Source organism: Chamaea fasciata, unplaced genomic scaffold (genome assembly GCF_029207755.1).
Source record: "Chamaea fasciata isolate MVZ Bird 193981 ecotype frontalis unplaced genomic scaffold, bChaFas1.0.hap1 SCAF_2, whole genome shotgun sequence".
Lineage (NCBI taxonomy): Eukaryota > Metazoa > Chordata > Aves > Passeriformes > Sylviidae > Chamaea > Chamaea fasciata.
Genome location: NW_027094087.1, coordinates 113,830,765 through 113,852,320, shown reverse-complemented (window position 1 = coordinate 113,852,320; position 21,556 = coordinate 113,830,765). Strand labels below are relative to the sequence as shown.

Below are 21,556 nucleotides of genomic sequence, written 5' to 3'. Positions count from 1 at the left end.
ATTATCATTATAAATTATTTGTAGTTGGTTTGGCAAGAGAAGAAGGCAAGTTAGGTGGCTCCAACCTAAGAAAAGCCACCCAGGCCCCTGCCTGCCTGTCCACAAAATCTCTCCATCCCCTCAGGGGGGAACTCACATGGACAAAATAAATTCAGCAGAAATTAACTTTACATTTTGGTGTCACTGAGCTCCTTTTGCAACTTTCCAAGGGCCACCAAATTTTTTTCCCCCCAAGGTGTGAGGAACGCCAACTCTGTTTCACAGGCAGGATCTGCGATTCACAGGCTGCAGCTTTTTCCGCGTCGCTTTATATTAAGAACTCCCCAAAATAATTGTGGAAGGTGCGACATGACATAATCGCTGAAGCTCCACAGCACCAAGTGTCGCAGTTGACTTATGAAAAAAAATCACAGAACCAGGTTGGAAAAGATGTCTCGAGAGCATCGAGCCCAACTTTTGACAGACCACCAAACCGTGGCACTCCAACACCTCCAGGGACGGCGACTCCACCCTCTCCCTGGGCACTTCCAGTGCCTAATCAGCCTTTCTGTGAAGAAGTGTCCAAACAGACTATTTCCATTTGGAATTTTAGCGGTTAGCTCTCCTAATCTCACCCATCTCGACGAGAAAGAGGCAGTAATTAAAAAAACGAGCATGGAAAACGTCCAGCATGAATTATCTTGCGCATAACCGGGCGGGGGGGTAGGGGGGGGGGAGAGGGAGGGGAGAAAAAAAAAAATTTAAAAAATCCCTGTCTCGGAACGACATAAAACAGCTTCTTTTTTTTCTCCCCCTTTTTCCTCCCCGATCAGCGCTTGGCATCCCCGGCGCTGGCGGAGCCGAGCGCGGCTGTTGCCGGTACCAGCGACGACAACAAGCGGAGGGGCCGGGCTTGAGGGAGGCGGGTCCGGCCGCCTCCCCCCGCCCGCTGAAGAGCGCCTGCGAGGGCGGGCAGGCGGCACAGCGAGGAGCGGAGCCGAGAGGCATCTGAACCAGCGCAGAACCAGCGCAGAACCAGCGCAGAACCAGCCCAGAACCAGCGCGGAACCAGCGCGGAACAAGCGCAGCATCACCGCGGGCCGCCCGCACCCGCGCCCCGGCCGGCAGCGCCCACACACCGCGGGCACCCGCCTGCCTTTGCCCGCCGCATCCCGCCCCTTCTGTGCCCCCCTCTCCTTTGGCCGGGACTCTCCGCCGGGATTCAGCGCTGCTGCTGTTGTTGTTGTTGTTGGCCGGCGCGGCCGCATCGAGGATATTTTGGCTCGCCCAGAGGCAGCGGCGCCTCCGATCCCTTGGACGCCGCGTGTGGGGCCGGGGCCGCCGCCGGGGAGGGACCGCAGGAGCGACGGCATCGGGGGCCAGGTGAGGCGGGGGCGGCGGCGGAGATGGAGAGAGAGGGGGGGAGAAAAGGAGAAAGGGGCTCATCGGTGCTCCGGGACTCCTCCTGGCTGGTGCTGCCCGGATCCCTCCTGGCTGATGCCTCCCGACCGGGGATTCTCGTCGGGGATGCCGGTCCCAGTTCCCCCTCAGCCCCCTCAGGGGTCGAGGAGAGCGGCCAGGGCTTTATCCCTCCGGCAGGAAGGGGTTAATGGGCAGCGCGCTCTGGATTTGGTTAGGACTTTAAAGGGACTTTTAAAAAAAAAAAAAAAAGAAAAGAAAACCGACCAAACGCTGGGCTGTGTGATCTGCCCACCGAAGTTTTTTTTTTTTTTTTAACGTGGGCGAAGCGTGTGTCATGTGTGTGAGAAGCCGGGCAGGCTCCCGGCGGAGCTCGGGGAGCTCAGGGACTGCACGGGGCACGCCGTTCTCTCCTACCCTCTTTCCTAAGGAGGCTGGGTTTTTTCCTTGAAAATTTTGCCATTTGAAAGAAAAACAACAACCATAATACGTATCCCCCTGCCCGCTCTCCCCTTTAAAAAAACACCCCCCCAAAAAGCTGAGGAAAAACAACATTGGAGGTGGATCAGATCCATCCATGGGGACACCCATGTGGATGCTGCCCAGCTGCGCCCAGCTGTGGGCAGGCACCTGGCTGTTGCTGAAAAGAAGGCGATCAGAACTCAGAGGAGTATTAGTTAATAAGTGCCTGATCCTGTTGACCCTGTTCTGGTTCACCCACTCAGCTATGCGGGGGCGCTGAGGAAGGTGTCCTGCCAGTTAAACCAATTATAGCTGGCGAGTCGCAGTCATCAGCATTAGTGGAGGGCTTGGAGGTGAGGCCCAGTCACAGCGTAGTGGCTCTTCCGAACTTAAAAACCAGCGGCTTTCTAAGGCCAGAGATCTGCCAGAAAGGCTGATTTAACCCTCGGTGCCGCGGGAACCCGCGTTGCCTTTCCCAGCCCTGCTTGTCTTGTGGTATCTCTGTAAGGGTTTCGTGTCCCAGGGCTGGGAAATTTGTGCTGCAGATGGGGAGAAAGCTCATGCTGGATGAGCGGAGGGTATAGAAATTCCTCTGCTCGAGATAATTCGGTTGGAGTGTTGCAAAACATGCTGAGGATCTCCATGTGTTTTTCAGCCGGAGCTCGGTGTCTCGTTTTTCCAAAGCTTTCCTTCGGAACAAACCCAGCGTGGAGAAACAGGGGCTTGGGTTAATGAGCAATGCCGTGTAATCAACACTTGGTATAAACCTTTTGTCTTAGGGCCCTAAACACCTCTAAAAGAAACAAGAAAAAAAAAAAAAGGACAGGAAGGAGAGAATCTCAGCCCTTTTAGTGGACGGGGAGTAGTGCCTAACAGGATTTGTGGAGAGGTCAGAATTGCACACAAGTGCCAGGAATCTTGTTTGTACTCCTAACCGGGGATCAGACCTCAACTTACAGAATATACATACAATATTTTCACAAATACTCAAATCCCTAAGCCAGTTATCCCTGGACAGCAGGGCAGAATTCAAAGGCCAAACAAAGGGTGCTGGAAATTACCGTATAGTTTTTCAAAAGCCCAGCCAAATGCAAGGATAAACAGTTGTTTAAACTGTGGCAAATTTAATGAACAGATTAGGATGCTTGCTGAGTGAGACTCACGCTGTGTGAAATTCTTTGCTGCTCAATGAGATGTGTAATTTAGACCAAATATTTGTACGTGCTGTTTGAGGTAAAAAACATCATTCAGTAGATTGCACTTTTTGAGTAACATTAATGAATATTCTTTTCAGTGTCAGTTGATTTACTTTGCTTCAATTATAAGGCCCAGTCAAGTTGAAATAGGCCTTCCATGTTAAGGACCCTTGCTATTTTTTATTTTTTTTATTTTATTTTTAAGGGATCAGCAATTTAGGAGGATGAAAGGGTTCCTTGTCTTTGGCTGTTGGATGTTTTTATTTTCCTTTCTGTTTATATGGACGGCTTTTGAATGCGTTGCTATTTTTAACGAGCTTATTTTGTCAAGATCCTAGTTTACAATTTTTTCTGAATTTTAAAGTGATTTTGGTTTTTTTCTTTCCCGTGTGCTGACATGGTGAATGATAGATTTGGCTTGTAATAAGTGATCACAGTTTTGTGGATATCTTGATAGCGTCCTGTGTGGCTATTTAAGTACAAGTGCATGTTTTCAGACAGTTGCTGTGGAGCCAGGGAATTCAGCCCAGTGCTGTGAAAAAAGGGAAGGAAAATTAAGAGTGTAGCTTGATAAGGTATCGTTCACTGACACCTGAATTGCAGCATCACGATAAACCTGAACAATGGCCATAAAACTGGCTTTATTCCTTATGTTTGATCTTTCCCATAGGATATGAATCTTATCACTCTTCTCCTTAAGTCATATATAGGAGGAAAGTCACACAACTCTGTTCCTGATAATAAAGGCTATATGATAAAGGTCTGACTTCAGTGGCATGAACATATTGAAAGTGGTCCCATTATCAGCCCTTTAAAAAGGGTATTTGGCTACATAAACCCCTTTCCAATTAAAAGTTGGGCCCTCTAAAGCTTTTTAAATGTGTTGGTCCTGTGTTTAGATAATGTACAGAATTAATGTGGTTTGGAGTAAAGTAGTAAAGGCAGGAGGTTGGGGACACTGGGAACTGGCTTTTCTGATTATTCGTGAAGGGGTGAATGTAGGAGGTGAAGGTGTATCACAGTGTCACTCTGTCACTCCTCTTCCTCTGAAAGCCAAAGTCTGAAGTGAATCACGGCCTGTGAGCAAAGCAAAAATAACATAAAACTGATTACCTAAGATGATGGGTGAAAAGTTGAAAAACACCCCAAAGAGACAGGTACTCATTGGGCAAGAGGTTTCTGTGGGCTTTCCAGGCAAAACACAAATTTAGTGAAATTCTTCAATTCTTTAATTCTCCAGCTCTCCCAAGCTTTCACGAAACATTGCGAAGAACAAGGTGGGAACTGCCCGGTGGGGCTGAGATGTTGGAAAAGCTTTCCCTGTATCTCATACCCAGAGCTGCTCCACACCCTGTGCTGGAGCAGTCGGGTACATCTGTTAACATCTGCTCCCTCCTCCTCCTTTGGCAGTGTTTTTAATGCCACTCCTCTCGTTTTTCAGATGAGTGACTTTGGCATCAGGAACATGGATCAAGTGGCTCCTGTGTCCAACATGTACAGAGGAATGCTCAAGGTGAGTACCCTGGAGCTGGCACCTCCCAAACCCAGCTGGGGCAGCTCCCAGCCAGTGCTTTCGTTGTGTTCCTGCAGTGCTAGGACAGGAATTGGATAAGCCAAGTGAACACAGGTTTAAGTGCTCCCCTGTAATCTTCTGCTAGAGTATTCCCACTGAGTTCCACGGAGAAGTGAAAAGCAGGACTGAAATGGGAAGGTGCAAATCTTGTGCCCTCAAGCCTCTCTCCCAACAAGGCTCCCTCTCTCCATTCCCTGAAACCTAAGAACTTAAAAGAGATAGACAAGAACTGAACTCAAATTTGCCAGTGTTGGTGGAACTAATGCCAAAATAAAGGTTAAAGGATGGGCAGCAGGGGAGGGTTTGTGTCTTTAGTTTGATGAGACTGGCAGAGGCCTGTCCTGATAGGACTGGTCAGGTTTGGTACCTTCCTGAACACTGTTTGGAATAAAAGCAGGTTATTCGCTTAAACTGTTATTAATGGAAGCCAAATGCACTGTAATAACTCCAAAAATAATTGAGTTTATTTTATCCTTAGGTAGACTGTGTCTGTTGCCTTGTTTTGAAAGGAATTGACAAAGCGAGGTCAGCAGACTGTAAAGGCTCAGTCTTAAAGGGCTTTCCCCCTCCCCATTCATGCAAGTTGCTTTTTAATCCCAGTATCATTTTTTTTACACAGCATTGATTAATGTAAACCAATTAAAGGTTAGGGAGACCCTTTCTGCTCTCAGTAGCTTTGAGGAATGGCCATGGTTTGAAGGATCAGTGGGGCTCTGGGATGCTGACTGCTCTGACTCTTTTTTTCTCCTCACAAAAAAAAATTCCAAGAGATCCCCCAACTTAACATCTGTGTGCTCTTAATACAGTGATAGCCCTAAGCAGTTATTCAGTGTTCAGTTGTCATGGAATTAAGTCAGAGACTTGTGTTCTGCTGTGCTGTAGATGTTCACATTCCATTTTATTTCGGTCTGCAATAACCGCATGTTTTGAAAAACCCAACAAAGTGGTTGTGTAACTGATAGGACGAGCAGAATTCATCCTGCGTTGTGTTTTTCCTCTTTTTACTACTATCAAATGAAGAACATGCTTACACATTAATTCTCTCCCTTTTGAAATATGAAACTAGCACGGTATGGATTTTACTCATTCACATGCCACAGCATTTTTTCCAGTGACTCAGGATAAGGGTCAGCTATTTACACAAAATGCAGGAGTTTCCAGATTGTGTTGAAAGAACTTGTCCTTTCTTTTAGGTGCTAGAGATGAGTCAGAGCTTTTATCTAGTAACAGAGAAAGAATCTTCTACCAGCAGATTTGGCAGCTGTTGCTAACTTGTTTTATTCAGGCATGAGCCTTTCCTAGGGCTGGCTTTGACTTGATTTGGGGAGTACCTGAACCAGGGGTCCACATTTTGGCCCTGCTGGTCAGGTGATTTCTTAAGCCACTAAATGTGGCATGATAGTGTTTGTGGTGATATGAAAAGTTAGGGAATGTGAGGGGAAATTCATCCTAAATTGCTGCTCCAGGAACGTAGTTCAGGTTGCTTTTTGCATTGCACCTGAATACTGCCCTGAAAAATCCTTGCCTTGTCCTCAGCTAAATCCACTCCTTTGGCACAAGCTGGCAAATCAATGTTTGCCAAAACCAAATAAACATCTGCAAGTTCCCTTTGTCTCCAGCTCCCTGAAAGGCAGGAGCTGCCATGAGCCAGATGCAGCTTTCCCAGTGCAATGTTCTGTCCTCAGGTGCCTTTAAAAAAAATCTCAGGGGCAACTTTCATCCATCTTTGCCTCAAGATATCGCAGATATGGTTTCCCTGTGACTAACGAGCAAGTTTCATAAGCTGTTTTTTGAAGTTATTTCCTCCTCTGCTCACATTCCTTCTGCCCCTCAAAGACTAAAAGTGGTGGGGGGAAATTTAGTAAATTCATACCAGTATTCCTGGCATACACAGTTGGCACAAGTCAAGCTTGAAAGGAGTTAGGTTTTCAAAATAGAACAATATTTCTTGGACGTCAGTATATCAGTAGAATCCGCTTTTATCTGGAACATTTTTATCAGTCTTGTTTATCCCTTGCTGTAAAATGAAAGTAGAAGTGTTTCACTGAGCATCTGAGCACTTGAAAGGCTTCAAAATGTGGTCGCTGGCAAATGCAGTAAGGCAGAAGGATAAAAGTTGCTGCAACATCCTTCCTCAAGTCCTGTAAAGCTGGCTGTGTAGCTTCAAGTGATGTGGTTCAGACGAGTTTTATTTTAAAAAAACAAAACTAAACAAAACCTTCAAAAATCTCCTGTAGATTTTGCACTGGCAGTTTTCCCACAATTTACCGATCTGCCATCAAATCCTCATCAAGCAGATAATCAACTTCAAGGGTTAAGGAAATAAGGATTTTTTTTTTAAATGTACCTGGAAATAAATACGTATTTATACACACACATGTATTCTCTATTGTTAAAAGCCTCAATTACAGGAAAAAAAACTAAGAATATCCTGCTTGGGCTTTACTGTAAGCTGCAGAACATCCCCCACCTCGCCCTTATCAGTGGGTTTTATTCACGTAGCAGGAGCTGTGCCCTCGCTGTGGTTACGTTTCAAAGCTGGCTCATTCAAGACAGTGGTTGTGCATGATCTCTGGATCTAGGAAACCAAACCCAGACACTTCCTAGCAGTGGAGTTCACAGCTCTCCAGCAAAATGCTGACGTTGTTCTGTGTTTATTCTGTTCCTTTGCAGCGTCAGCCAGCGTTTGACACCTTTGACAGCTCAAACTCGCTTTTTGCTGGATATTTTTTCTCACTAAGTGAAGACCAAACGCTTCAGGAAGTGCCAACAGGATTTGACTCCACTTCTTATGGTAAATCTTCGCTTTGCTGCTTAGTCCAGTCAGCAGATGAGAAATTTTTGGGGTCTAACTAACGTTTCCTGGGTGTGCAATGTGGATTTCTCTAAAAAGATGGGTTTTAATACACAGACTTCTGTGTACGTGCTTGCTTTTATTCATGTGAGTTTCGTCGTGGATAGTTGCTGTTTTCTGTACTGAAAAGAAATAGGAACTGGGATGCAGTAGCCTAATAGACTGATTTTTCATGGAAGAAGCCTTAGTTTGAGTTTAAGCAGAGCTAAGAGTTTAAAAATCTTGAAAAAGAGGGGTTTGTGTATTTAAATTTGCAGCATCTCAACCATAATTGAAGTGCAAATACTCTGAAAGCTTTTTTTGATTCTCTGGTGTTAAATCTCAGTATGTTTTATTCCATACCTTAAAAAACAGGGTGGGGATGTTTTAAGATTTTTTTATTATTATTATTATTTTATTTTTGTGTATGTGCAGGTCAGTATTCCACCAAGAATGCCCTACAAATCCTTGCCTAAAATCCCTGACAAAATGTAGATATTTTACCTGATGCTGCATTTATCTCCCCTTAGGGGAAGGAAAAAAAAAAACCCTTCAGCCCTCAAATTCAGAAAACCACAAGTCCTTTGTTCTAATGTGATTCTAATCAGTCACCTGCTCTGGTCAGCAAAGCAAGTCCTTGCAGATATTAGGAAGGGTGTGGTAAAAACAGAAGTGGAGCCTGTAGATAGTCTGGGAGAGCAAGAGCTGCACAGCTCTGAACTGATTTGGAATCTGCTTAGAGCAACTGGGATAGAGGAAGGTGTCCCTGCCCATGGCAGGAGGTGGCACTGGATGGGCTTTAAGGTCCTTTCCAGCCCAAACCATTCTGTGACATCATTCTGTGATAAAACGAGGCATCTTCTGGTAAAAATTGACAGATAAGAAAAGCTGAGTGGGAGCCGAGTTTATCCTTAAAATAGAATCTTCCTGTAAATTTGAAAGTCAGTGGAGTGGATCAGTGGTTTGTGCTGACACATAATGGTGCCAGCTTTGTGGTTGGGTGCATTATTCACCCCCAGCCTGTTACCAGTTGCACTTGTTTGGTCCAGATGATGGAATAATCCATTGCACCACGGGCTTGGGTGATGAGGTATGATAAGATCTGACATGCAGTGTTGAATAGGGCAAGCTGGCTCTTCACAACCCTGCTGTCAGTTAACTTAGCTCTCAGATTAAACAAAGATTGTCTGGAGATGCAAGGAAGTCTCAGGGCAAATTATAGGTGGCAAAATAGGAATAAGCAGTCTCATTTCCCTTAAAAAAAAAATAAAGTTTCCCTGCAACAAAGGCACTTAATGTAACTACTGAGAGTAAATAAGGATCTATGCATGGAAAGCTGCAAAGCTCTAATTAGTGATGCAATCTTATCAAACGAGTAGCACAGAGATTTTAGAGAATGGTGATCTGTTTTTTTTATAAAATCAACTTTCTAGCACCTTCTTTTTCCTTTTAATTCTTCAAATAGCAAAACCCAGTCATTCCTCTCAGTGGCCTGAAGTTAATGTGTCTTCTTCCTCTCCCCCACCCCTTCTTTTCTTGCAGAGTCGAACAACTGTGAATTGCCTCTGTTAACCCCGTGCAGCAAGGCTGTGATGAGTCAGGCCCTGAAAGATACTTTCAGTGGTTTCACAAAGGAACAGTGTCGGCTGGGTATCCCAAATAGTAAGTGTTTGCTATTTATAAGCTTTTTTTTTTTTTTTTTTTTTTAATGCTAAGGAGGAGGCTGAATAGCTGCTCTTTGAAAAGGAAAGAATGATGTCAGTAGGAAATACAAGAATGGATCCTATGTGAATCTGGCACAGCTTGCCTTGGAAAGGCCAGACTTGCTGGTGTTAAAAATGGGTGCATGGAGAGCTCATGCTTTTGGCAGCATGAGAGAGAATCAAGCAAGCTGAGGACATCTCTGGTTGCAAGTGAATGCAGAAAGAAAAGAGAGGACTGGGTTTTTGTTGGGTTTGTTTTTTTTTTTTTTAATTCAAGAATACATTCATTCTGAATTCATTCAGAACTCAGTAACGTGGCTAAACGATTTTTTTTTTTTTTTTAATTCACTGCTTTCTAAGGAAGGTTATTTGACAAGGGCCAGGAGTGATCTCTGAATGTTGGATCCTTCCTGTCTTGCAGATCCCTGGCTGTGGACTGAACAGCAGGTTTGCCAGTGGCTTTCATGGGCTACCAATGAGTTCAGCTTGGCAAATGTGAACTTCCATCAGTTTCTTATGAGTGGCCAAGACTTGTGCAACCTGGGCAAGGAACGTTTCCTGGAACTGGCACCTGACTATGTGGGTGATATTCTGTGGGAGCACCTGGAGCAGATGATAAAAGGTAATTAGAGGCCCAGAAAAAGCTTTTGGTTTGAGGCTCTCCTAACAGAAACAGAAATGGGACTTGATTTCAACACTGGTTTCACTATGAAGGGCTTCATTGCATATGAAAACTCGAAATGAACTTTAAAACTTGATTAATAAAAGCATTATCAACACTGTCAGTACATCCTTGGTATGCAAAGCACAGACACAGATAGCTGCAGACATTCTGTGTGCAGGCTGAGTACATTTGTGGGCAGGTTTTATTTAGGAAGATCAGTGGAATAAATGAGATTGGGGTACGACCACTGTAAATACCCCATAAATAAATAAATCAGTTAACCACATAAATGCAAAGTTAACCAACAGCTGGACCTTAAAGCACACTGCAGTTATTGTTGGTGTTAAGTTTTAAGTGAAAATTCAATTGGTGTGATGATTTTAAAGCCTGTTGGAAGTTGGTTGGTATGATTTTTGGTCTGATTTCTATCATGAGAGAGAATGCAATTGAAATAAGAGTGTGATACTAACATTTTTGTCAATGGTGACCCCAAAATACTCCCAAGAGTCAGAAGCTTTCCGTGGCATACAGGTCAGATGTTTAAAACTATAAACTCAAATTTTCTCTTTTTCTCCTCTCCCCAGACAGCCAAGAGAAAACACAGGATCAGTATGTGGAGAACTCTCACCTCACCTCAGTTCCTCACTGGGTCAATAACAATTCCTTAAGTAAGTATTTGTAAAAATCTGTATTTTGCATCGCTCAGTTTTATTCTAAGCATGTCACAGATTTCAGGGAAGAAACAAAAAGCACCAGAGCAGTTACTGTGCTTGAGGAGAACATTTGACTTCAGCTGCTCCAGCCTTCTTTCCTTGTATTGTTCAATTGTCACCTAATTTATATCGGAAATCGTTTGAAGAGCAAAGGCTTTGAGAAAATGAAATTTCCTCTTGCTATGCCAAACCCTCCATCTGTGGTGCAGAATGACCACTCCCATCTCCAGCAAGCCGAGGCAAAAACTGGGAAGCAAGCAAGAGTTCTGTTCAGGCCTTTTTAAAGGCTCTGGAAGTGTGCTAGAGCTGTTGGAAGTGTGTGGGATGCAGTGCTGGCTCCCTCGGATTGCTTGATTGATGGCGTGTGTTATTCTGCCACAGTAAGGCTTCAGCTTAGCCTGATTACACCACTTAATGGGGGGAGCCTTGCTCAAAACCTCTTAAACTTCCCCAGTTTTTTTTTTTCTGTAGTTTCCTTGAAGAATGAACAATGGGCATTTGTGGCTGGCAAGTTGCAGAGGGGGGATTTGCGGAATCTGATTTGGTGTATTTAGTGTATTAGTTTGTTTAAGGATCTCCAGGGGAAAATCATCTAATTCTTTGGTTGCTTTTTTCAGCTGTTAACGTAGATCAGAATTCCTATGGAATGCAAATGCCTGGATACCCTAAACCCCTCAGTTATCCCAAACCCAGTCTCCTGACTGACGTCTGTCAGACTTCCACGGCCCCGAATCTCCTCAACCCAGAACAAGACTTCCCATTGTTCCCTAAGACCCAAGCAGATGCTGTTAGTGTGAACTACTGTGCAGTAAACCAAGATTTCCCAAGAAGCAATCTCAATCTGCTGATGGATAACTCTGGTGAGTCGTTATCTGCGTGATAAACACGAGGCCAAGGCCATGTTCTGAATGCCTCTTCCTCCTCTGCATGATTTATATGGACAGGCTGCATGGAGGGGGAGGGGAAAAAAACCCAACGACCCACCAACACTTTCAGTTTTATTTATTTTACTGTTTCATTTGATAAAGGCAAGCTGAGAGAGCATGAATCCAGTGACAGTGGTGCTGAGAGCTACGAGAGCTCGGATTCCATGCTGCAGTCCTGGAACAGCCAGTCCTCCCTGGTGGATTTGCAGCGTGTGCCATCCTACGAGAGCTTTGAGGATGACTGCAGCCAGTCCCTGTGTCTGAGCAAACCTACCATGTCCTTCAAAGACTACATTCAGGAGCGGAGTGATCCTGTGGAGCAAGGGAAACCAGTTATACCAGCAGCCATCCTGGCTGGCTTTACTGGTGAGTAGTGAGGCAAAATGGTCACTCCTCTTTTTTTATGTAACACCAGTCTTCCATCTAAGTGTGTGCCACAGGGGCAGAGACCACTAGTCACAGATAATTTCAGTTTTATGGGTTGTTAAACAGAGTCTCGGGGATTATCCACCCAAAGCAAGAACAGGCAGGCACGTCAGATCAAGTGAAAATCAAATGCACTTTTTGATCTGTTTGAAAAAGAGGGGAGCTTGGGCAAAAACCTCTCAGATTTGGAAATTCCCACAGGTGTTGTTAAGGCCTTGTTGCTGTAGTCCTTGCTGAAATTGTTTCTTTCCTGTAGGATGTTTGCCAAGCCAAATACTTCAGGACAAGCCCTGGAGCTCAAAATGCAGCTGTTTGGGAGGTGGGAGTGAGGGTTAAAGGATCCATATGAGAGGGAAAGCCATAACTTTTGTCAAATCCTTTGTTTCCATGAAAAACCGGACTTCATTTTTACATGGATAGGAGCAGATTTGTGCTATAGAGTAAAACCTTCTGTTTCGTTCTGATTTGTGTAAAAGATAAATCAGATTAATTACCAGGTCTGTGATATGAGTCTGGTCGTGTACATTGGTTGTGGTTAGAGCTGGCAGAGTTACTAATTTGTGGTTTTTCTGTGTCTCCTCTTTCCCAACAGGCAGTGGACCTATCCAGCTGTGGCAATTCCTCCTGGAGTTACTGACTGACAAGTCCTGTCAGTCATTCATTAGTTGGACAGGAGATGGATGGGAATTCAAACTTGCTGACCCAGATGAGGTATGTGGCCAATTGGGGTGAAAACAAAGATTTTGGGGTCTCATCTGACTCCTGTGGGCCCAGTCTTGGATATAGATGTGTGTTTAGCTGCACATCAGATATGGTAGTGCTGCTTTTGAAGTATTTTGGGAACTTCAGTCATTAAAAGTGGTGCATTTTCATTTTTCTGATACTGTTTCTAGTAGGAAAATTATTGTAGTAAGAGATGGGGTAAAAAGTCCAGTGGAACTTTTTGATTCAAAAAAAAAGAAAGAAGACGGGATAGAAATCATGAACTCAAAGGAACTTCATAGCATTGAACTTCCAGTAAAGAGTTGTCCCCTGCTGTCTGATAGCAAATCAGTGGTAAAACAGTTTTTTGAGAGAGCAGATTGTGCCAGAGCTCCAGGAGCGTTTGGACAAAACCCTCAGGCACAGGGTGGGATTTTTGGGGTGTCTGGTTAGGGACAGGAGTTGGGCTTGGATCCTTGTGGGTCCATTCCAGTTCAGGGTATTTAGACTTTGTTCCCTGTGAGACACTGCCAGCTTGGGATATTCTGTGATTCTCCATGAATCTGACCTCCTTGACCGTGTTTTGTCCCATCCCCTGCAAACTGGTGCCCTTTGCTGTCAGCCGCCTCCTCCTGGAGCTGCTGTTGAGGTCTCTTATGGGATCAGTCCCCAACTCTTCTCTTGTGAGCTTTGGCCATCCAAGGCAAATAAAATGCTCTGACTGAGAAAGGGGTTTTAATCTGCTGCTGAGAAGATGTGTTGGAATCCTGGTCACTGAGAATTTTAGGCTTTCTGTGCTAACAGGCACTGACCCCCAAGCAAACACTGCATTTGACCTGAGGCCCTGGGAGAGGCTTCCAAAATTCAGTGATAGCACTAGGATTGTGGGTGTGTAGTTTGAATAGAAGTGTGTGATATCACAGGGTGGAAAACTTAGAGTTTAAGGTTTTAGAATATAGTAATATATATAAAGCAAGATGGAGATTTTAGGACGTAGGCTGAGTCCTTCTTTTTCACCTTCTTCTTCACCTTCTTCTTCATGGGTCTGGATGGTGTTTTGTAATTGGATAGAAAATTCTGCATTGCGGGCCACGGGTGTTTGGTTATTGGGTTAAAAGTAAAAATAATTCAGATGTCATTTCTTAATTGGACAGTTTATCCTTAAAAGGCCTTGCAGAGAACGAGATGGGGGCCATTTTTTACCTTGTTAGCTAGAAGTGCTGTAGAACTCACAGCTTGTGAGACTGTAACGTAGATAAGAATTAGTAAACATCTGAGTCCGAACATGAAATCCTGACTCTGGCAAGGAAAAAAGAAGATTAAAAGCAGGAGAGATGAGTTGACTTGTTGGAATTCTGGAAACTTGGATTATGAGATTTTAGTATGTAGCAATACATGTGCATTGTCTGGGTCCTTCTTCTTCACCTTCTTCATTCTTCTTCATGGGTTTGGGTGGTTTTCTGTAATCGGGTGAAAAAGGTCCACATTGGGGGCCTTGGGTGGTCATTACTGGGTCAGAAATATAAATAATATAGGTGTCACCTCATTACTGGGTAATTAGCACTTAAATAACCTTGGAAAGAGATAGAGAAAAGAGGTAAAATGGAGACGTTCTCTAACTTGATAGTCAGAGTTCACGCGTCGTGAGTCTGTAAATAGATAAGAAATAATAAACACCCAAGCCCGAACACCAAACCTGCATTTCCCATGTATCAATCCCGACCTTGGCAAGGAAAAAAAAAAAGGAAAGCCAGAACCTCCACAGTGACTAAACCTGCCCTTTGCCCCCTGGCAGGTGGCACGGCGGTGGGGCAGGAGGAAGAACAAGCCCAAGATGAACTACGAGAAGCTGAGCCGGGGCTTGCGCTACTACTACGACAAGAACATCATCCACAAGACGTCGGGCAAGCGCTACGTGTACCGCTTCGTCTGCGACCTGCACAACCTGCTGGGCTACACCCCCGAGGAGCTGCACGCCATGCTGGGCGTGCAACCCGACACCGAGGACTGATCCTGGCCCCGGGGTGGGGAATCTGAAACCTCCAGTTGTTGGGGGGGACAATGCCCGGGAGCCCGTCGCCAGCCAGGCCCCGCCGTGCTCGGGGAGGGGAAAGCGGGACCTTCATCCATTTTTGGGAGCTGGATGGAGCCGGTGGGGCTCTGTGGGAGTGGGCACAGCCCTGGCTCTGGCGTGGAGACACGGTGGGGGAGATGATGCTCCTTGGGGTCAGCATTTCAGCTGCCTGCCCTGCCCTGCCAAGCTGCCCCTGTAAGGCTTTGAAACCAAAGGTTGGCTGTGAGAGAGACCAGCGACGCAGCAGAACTCGTGCTGGGATGTTTTCCGAGCACCGCCGTCCTCGTGCAGTTTTATTTAAAAGCAAACTAATTTATTCTAAATGAGCAGTAAAGGAGACCGGTATTAGTTTTGTTTTAAAGCACGTTTTATTATTATCGTTGTTATTATTGTTACTACTCCAGAAATGCGCTGCATAGGTACATAAACACTCTCGTGTCCAAAACCAGATGTAGCAACTGTTAACACAAAAAAAACAACCCACCCTTTAAAAGAAGGGAAGGAAAATCATACCATTTCAATATTCAGTTTGTATATATTCTGTGATTCCTTTGGAAACTCCTGATGTTCCTATTTAACAGATACTGTATAGTGTAAATTAAACTAATTGTATGTGTGTTTTGAAATAGGATGAATGTAAACTTATCAAACGTGGTTTGGTTTTTTTTTTTTTCATGTTTGTCTAGGATATACAACCTTCTGCAAATATTTAATTGGCCTGAGAGACAGCAGAAGTTCTATGCTCAGTCTGCATGCATTTGGGGGGGGGGGCAGGGAGGGAGGCCGGGCTCAGGATTTTGCCAAGACTGAAGCTGGCAATTCTTTGTGCATTTTGGCATTTTTACAGGAAACTAACGTTGTATTCTGGGACATAAAAGGGCCTGTTTGTGGTTTCTTCTGTAACTGAAAAATGAAAATATTAATATGGGTAAAATTACCTTTTTTCTTTATAAATGGCATATGTTTTTCAACTTCTATGCATGTACTTTTAAAAAGAATTTATATACAAGCCTTATTTTTTCAGTTCACTTGTTTCTTCCTGCAGTTTATTCTGTATGATTAAAATACGAATTCTATTTTTGGAAATAACTGTGACTCCTTTTCAAAGATCAGGAGGGTTTTATGTAGCAGCTATTTTTACTGCAAAAAAAAAAAAAAAAAGGAAAAAAATCACTGGAAAAACGTACTTTGTAAGAAAGCTTTATTTTTTATCTGAGCTTGATGTACAGTTAAATGTGTTGTACAGTGTGAGAGGTTTAAAAATATGACTCTTCATTAAAACCTCTTGAAAAGAAAATTTTGTGTGCGCTTTTCAATCTGGAAGGTTTCAGAGGAGTTCCTTTCTTGTTTGCTTGTTGGTTCAGTCCTTGTCCATCCTGCTACCACCACCCTCAACAGCTGCAGGATGAAAAAAAAGAACCCAAAAAGAAAATTAACCAGCCAGGCCTTAGGTCTTGTTGGAGAGAATTCTGCACAGGCTGGTGGTCTGGAGCTGAGCTAGATGGGTGCAACCACTCTCTCTGGATAGAAATTCAAGTTAACAGCTTTGTGTTGTGCCTCTGAAAGAAAGCTGGCAGTTCTGTGGTGTGAAAGAGCGTGTAAAGTGGCGGGGGAAGATAAGGAAAAACAGGTGGGAAGACAACGTTAGCTTGAACTCTTCCTATCCTGTGCAAAGGAACTCTACTGTCTCCATCATCCTCTCCTTCATTCCTCCACCTCCCAGGGAAGCAGGAAATGCAGAAAGATTTCCACACATTTAAAAAGTTAGATATTAAATAATGCTGGCCCTAAGCCTCTTGATCTTTCTGCCCAACTCTGTCTTGCTGGTGCTTTTGGTGTAGTCACCATGTGAAAAAGCGTGGGCTTGGGTTTTTTGGGGGAATGTGCCTTTTTAAATGGGAGGAGTTGAGAGGGTCAATGTGTCTTGCACAGCATGCCCCTGGTCTGCCCTGTACAGCTGCAGACTTATTTTTCCTTGTCCTTCAGCCTTAGTTTTCCTTGTCCCTGTGAAGGAAAAGAATCAGAATGGTTTGGGTTGGAAGGGACCTTAAAGATCATCCCCTTCCAGCCCCTTGCCATGGACAAGGGTAGTGCCTGTGGTCCTGATCCTGAGGAAGTTACTTATTTTGCATGAAAGTAGAAGTATGGGCTGACATGATGAATATGGGATATTTTTTCCCCTTTCTCCCACCGTGGCTGCAGAGCACTAATTGTCCTCTCAACCTGGTCCAGTCTCATTTGCAGCCTTATTTTTTCCCCTGAACGCAGAACTATTTCTTTATTTAGATTGAAAACACGGTTGGCTCTTGCGTGGGTGATCACTGAAGGCTCCGAATTAGAGGCTAAAGGGGAGTTGTTTGTTTTCCTCCTCCAGCAGAAAAAAAAGAAATTTCATGGTAGTAGAAGTATCCTGATCCATGCAACCCACTCTAGTGTGCTTTCCAGAAGTGAAAATGTTCCAGCAAAAGCCTTGGAAGGGGCTGGCCAGGGAGGTGGTGGAGTCCCCATCCCTGTATGTGGCACTCAGTGCTCTGGGCTGGGGACAAGGTGGGCACTGGTCACGGCTTGGACTCGATGATTTTGGAGATCTTTTCCAACCTCAGTGATTCTGTGTGATCTATTCAATGAAAACCTGTGGATTTGTGTCCACACAGGGGTCCAAGCTGTAGCCCAGGGTGATCCAGAAGACAATCATTAAAGGATATTTTGTTACAGCACACACAGAAAGCCCCGCTCTGTGTTCTCAGCCACCCAGCATCAAAGACGCTGTTGAAAGCAGTCTGGCTGAATTCTTCGCCTTCTCCAGGACATGCCTCCCCGTGCTCCCAGCTGCCAGCTTTCCTCATGAGACAGCAGTCAAAATAAAGTCTTGCAGTTGGCACCTACCCATGGCTGGCATATCACCTCTAATAACAGAGTTTGACTTCAAAGTCTTCTTTGCCTTTTTTTTTTTGTTGTTGTTATTATTTTTTTAATTAAAAATTAAAGAAGAAAAAGGTAGAATTCCATCCCAAGTAAAACACCACCTCTGGGCTGGGAAATCTGTGAGCTACAAATGCTCAGTGTCCAGGGGACTTTTCTGGGGAACATCTGTCAGCTGCTCCTTATTCTCATACTCACCTTCGGTCTGAGCTGTCAGCCACAGCCAGGTACAGGTGAGGAGGGAGGATGGGGCAGATGATGGATCACTTTTCCCAGTACTTTATCTCCAACAGGGGCAGGAGGATTGAGCAAACCTGGCTACTCTCTGCTGCTGGTTCCCCAAGTGAACCCCCGTCCCCTAAAGGTGCTCGGCCTCATGGAAAGGGACACCCTGCCTGTTTCTCTTCCTTCTAAATTTGGGGTTTCTTACCTTGCCCAGCCTAAAAGGAAAGAGCCCCCTTGGCCACTCTCTACTGGCTTGTCCTTAAGCACTGGAGACCAGCACCTCACCCAGGCTCTGAGGTGAGGGCACACCAGTGTCATGCTCAGCAGCAAAATAAAGCTGTTTTTTCTGTACCCTTATGCTTTTTTGGCTTTTTGGCAGTCCCTGCACGCTGAGCTGATGATTTCGGAGTTGTCAGTGATCCATTTCCTGGTAGCTACTGTTTCCAAGTTTAGCATCACGTACACTCAGGCTGGGTTATTTTTCCCTGGGTGGATTTCTTTAAATTAACCTTCACTGAGGCTCACCAGCCACCTTTTTGTGTGTTGTGAGGTCCTCCTGGAGTTCCTCACCAGCACTCTGGCATTTGGCTACTGAAACTACTCAGCTTTATCTGCAAACCTGGAGGTTTCTCAGCCCTGGATTTCTGGCCCTGATGGCTGTTAATATGCCAAGGACCAAGGGGATGAATGCAAGATTCAGCCCTTCTTCTGTTTCTAGTTCCCATCTCTTCCACAGTTTTTTTTGATGCCCTTTCCAAGGATGGCCCAAATTTTGACAGGGTAAAGAATTGCCAGACCTTGGCCATGTGAGTTTATCTTGTGTCTCATGTTTCTCCTTTTTTTTTTTCTCTTCTGTGTGAAGTGAAGCACAAGTTGAACTCCCTGTGTTCACAGCACCATGTGACTGCAGCAACGTTCATATGCCAGACACGTGAATGCTCAAAAGGCTCAAGAGGGAATAAAAGGTGTCCCTGTAAGCCAGAAGAATGAGAAAAAGTCAGCCTAGGGTTCACAGCCTTTGGGAAAGGTAGCCATGATCTCATGTCCAATGTGTGCCATGTGATGTGCACTCTGCAGCCACACAATAAGAGAAGTTATTAAAAATAAATAAGATATGCTGGTCAGTAACAGCAGAATTTGCTCCGTGCAAATTGAGATTTTCAAGTGATAAGCTTTTGGGTATGAATAAAAGAGTTATTAAGTATTTCTGTGCTTTGGGGAAGTAGCATCAGAGCTCGACATTTTTCTTCCTTCTGCCTCTATCTCTCTTGGCATTTACAACGAGGTGAATGAGGAACTCAACAAAATATGAGTAGCAAGTATAACAAATGTAATGAAACCTCTGCACATGCAAAAGGGGGGGGGGGGGCGGGTAGGAAGATATTTTTCCCAGCTGCTGTGCAGATAGCTAGAAAAAATGTCCTAAATCCCATATATAGAATGTTTACTATGGTTTTCTGCATCCTGACCTAAAATGAGACAGCAAATGCAAGAGACACAATTCCTCTAAAGCCTGCATACCCCAAACCTGTTAGTTCTTTATTGTCTTTCACTATGAGCAGAGCCATAGGGGAAAACAGGTTTGTCTAGGCTTTCCTTGGGCTGTGGAGAGGGAAATACAGAGCTCAGAGGGAGGTGGGCAAGCTGAGCCAAATTCATGTGGTTTGGAAATGGAGAGACACCACCCCAAGTGTGTATCGAGGCTGGGTCACCACACTCTCCTATCCCCATCCCAGGGACCAAAGGAATTCCACAGAGGGGTAAAACCTGCAATCTGTCTGGAAAGCTGCTTCCTTTCTGGAAAACCAGGGTTGGATTCATCCTCCTGAGGCAGCAATGGAGTAACAGCTCCTGACCCGTTCCATGTACAACTCACTCACCTGCCAGGTGAGGTCTGGGGTGGGATTGCTCTGCCACAGGAGGGTTTCCAGAGCTCATCTCCCACCTTAACCATCTGAGTGAAGTGCAGAAAGCATTCTCCGTGAAATAGTTGCAGGTTAAAAGTCAAGTGCACTGAGCACAATTCCCCTTCTCCTTCGTCTGGATGTTTGAACCTGGGATAGTGGAAGGTGTCCCTGCCCATGCAGGGGGTTGGAGCTGGATGAGCTTTAAGGTCTCTTCACACCCAAATCATTCTGTGATCCTTAGGCTAAAGAAATCCATTCCTGCTTGGCTGCCTGTCTTTGGCCTGCGGTATCTTGAATCAAACTTCATTTCTTTGTAACTTTTTTTTTTCCCTTGACAGAAGGCAGAGAACAATCCGGCAGATGCAGTTCTCCCATTTAGCTTCCTGCCATTCACAGGGAGCTCTTGTTCTCTTGCAGGGTTGTTTTTTGGTTGTTTTGTTGGGTTTGTTTTTTTTTTTTTCCCCCATGTGGAAGAAGAGGAGCCCTTCCAAGAGAAATATCTTTACTCCTACATGCCTTTGAACAGACCTGTTTGTTTGTTTTCCCCATCCTGAGTGCCAGCCCCGGGAGATGCCAAGAACACTCATCTTGCTGAAGCCAGGAGTGAATCCCAAATCCCCTTCTCCCACACTGCCCATCCCACAACTAGTCCTCCCTGGAACCACTGCTGAGCCAGCAGGGACATCTCTGCCTAAGGATGGGCTGGTTTGGAACCAGCTTCCCCAATGTCCTGTGCACAACACTCCTTTTCTTTTTCATCAGGCCTCTACGTCTGCTGGCTTCTTTTTTTTTTTTTTTTTTTTTTTTTTTTTCCATTTTTTAAACACATACAACCATTGTTGTTTATGTAGGGAAAATTCCACTTTCTCCTCAAGGGGCTTTGCCAGGTTCCAAAGGCTTGGGATGTATCTTTTCCACAGGCAGTGCCTTCCAGAATTCACAGGTCTCCCCTTCTCTTTCTCGTGCACATGAGCACTTTTCATTCCATATCTTTAAGCAATCTCTAAAATCCCCAGCTAAGCCCAGTGCTGTGATTTAGTCCTCATCCCATGACTCTGACAGGGAAGGAGATTCCTGCTAGTGAGGAGTGGACAGTGAGGCTGGTGCCTGCACAGCTCTCCCTGTTTCCCTTCCCAGACTTGAGTACCTCCAGCCTGAAGCAGCTCATGAATGAGGGATTTTCCATTCCCCTTGCAGGATCCCTGTGCAGACCTCACCCAGGTACTCCGTCAGTGCTGTTTGGTCTTGTGGTGGCTTCAATGAGGTCACTTCTCCAGGGGTCAGCACAGCCAGTTCTCTGTGGTGGCTTTGCTCCCACCTGGATGTTTTCCAGACCTTGAAGACTCCAGTGCCAACCTGTAGGCTGAGGGAGCTGATTCTCCCCCTCTACTCTGCTCTGGTGAGACCCCACCAGCAGTTCTGAATCCTGGTCCAGAGGCCTCCAACACAAGAAAGAAGTGGACCTGTTGGAATGAGGGTGGAAGAGGCCGCTAAGTTGATCCCAGGGCTGGAGCCCCTCTGCTCTGGAGCCAGGCTGGAAGAGCTGGGGGTGCTCACCTGGAGAAGAGAAGGCTCCAGGGAGAGCTCAGAGGGACTATCCAGATGGGCAGGGAGTGACAGGACAAGGGGGAAAGGCCTTCAGCTGAAGGAAGACAGGGTTGGATGGGATATTAGGAAAAAAATTCCTCCCTGTGAGGGTGGGCAGGCCCTGGCACAGGGTGGACAGTGAAGCTGTGGCTGCCCCTGGATCCCTGGCAGTGTCCAAGGGCAGGTTGGACACTGGGGCTTGGAGCAGCCTGGGACAGTGGAAGGTGTCCCCGCCCATGGCAGGG

The 21,556-nt window shown here is 45.3% G+C and overlaps 1 protein-coding gene across 1 annotated transcript; it reads left to right on the top strand.

The window, feature by feature from the left end:
- Nucleotides 1-952: 952 nt before the first annotated feature.
- ETS2 (ETS proto-oncogene 2, transcription factor) lies at nt 953-15,962 on the top strand. The gene is made up of 10 exons (XM_066177154.1): nt 953-1,362; nt 4,498-4,569; nt 7,303-7,423; nt 9,005-9,124; nt 9,587-9,787; nt 10,414-10,497; nt 11,160-11,402; nt 11,571-11,834; nt 12,487-12,605; nt 14,392-15,962. The coding sequence occupies exons 2-10, from the start codon at nt 4,498-4,500 to the stop codon at nt 14,605-14,607; spliced, it is 1,440 nt and encodes a 479-aa protein (XP_066033251.1). The 5' UTR covers nt 953-1,362; the 3' UTR covers nt 14,608-15,962.
- The last annotated feature ends 5,594 nt before the right edge of the window (nt 15,963-21,556 follow it).

Bases quoted from the DNA above. Each gene is read 5' to 3' on its own strand.
- ETS2 (XM_066177154.1), top strand. From the start codon at position 4,498: ATGAGTGACTTTGGCATCAGGAACATGGATCAAGTGGCTCCTGTGTCC. The intron at 4,570-7,302 runs GTGAGTACCCTG...GTTCCTTTGCAG, and splicing joins TGTACAGAGGAATGCTCAAG to CGTCAGCCAGCGTTTGACAC. The intron at 10,498-11,159 runs GTAAGTATTTGT...TGCTTTTTTCAG, and splicing joins GGTCAATAACAATTCCTTAA to CTGTTAACGTAGATCAGAAT.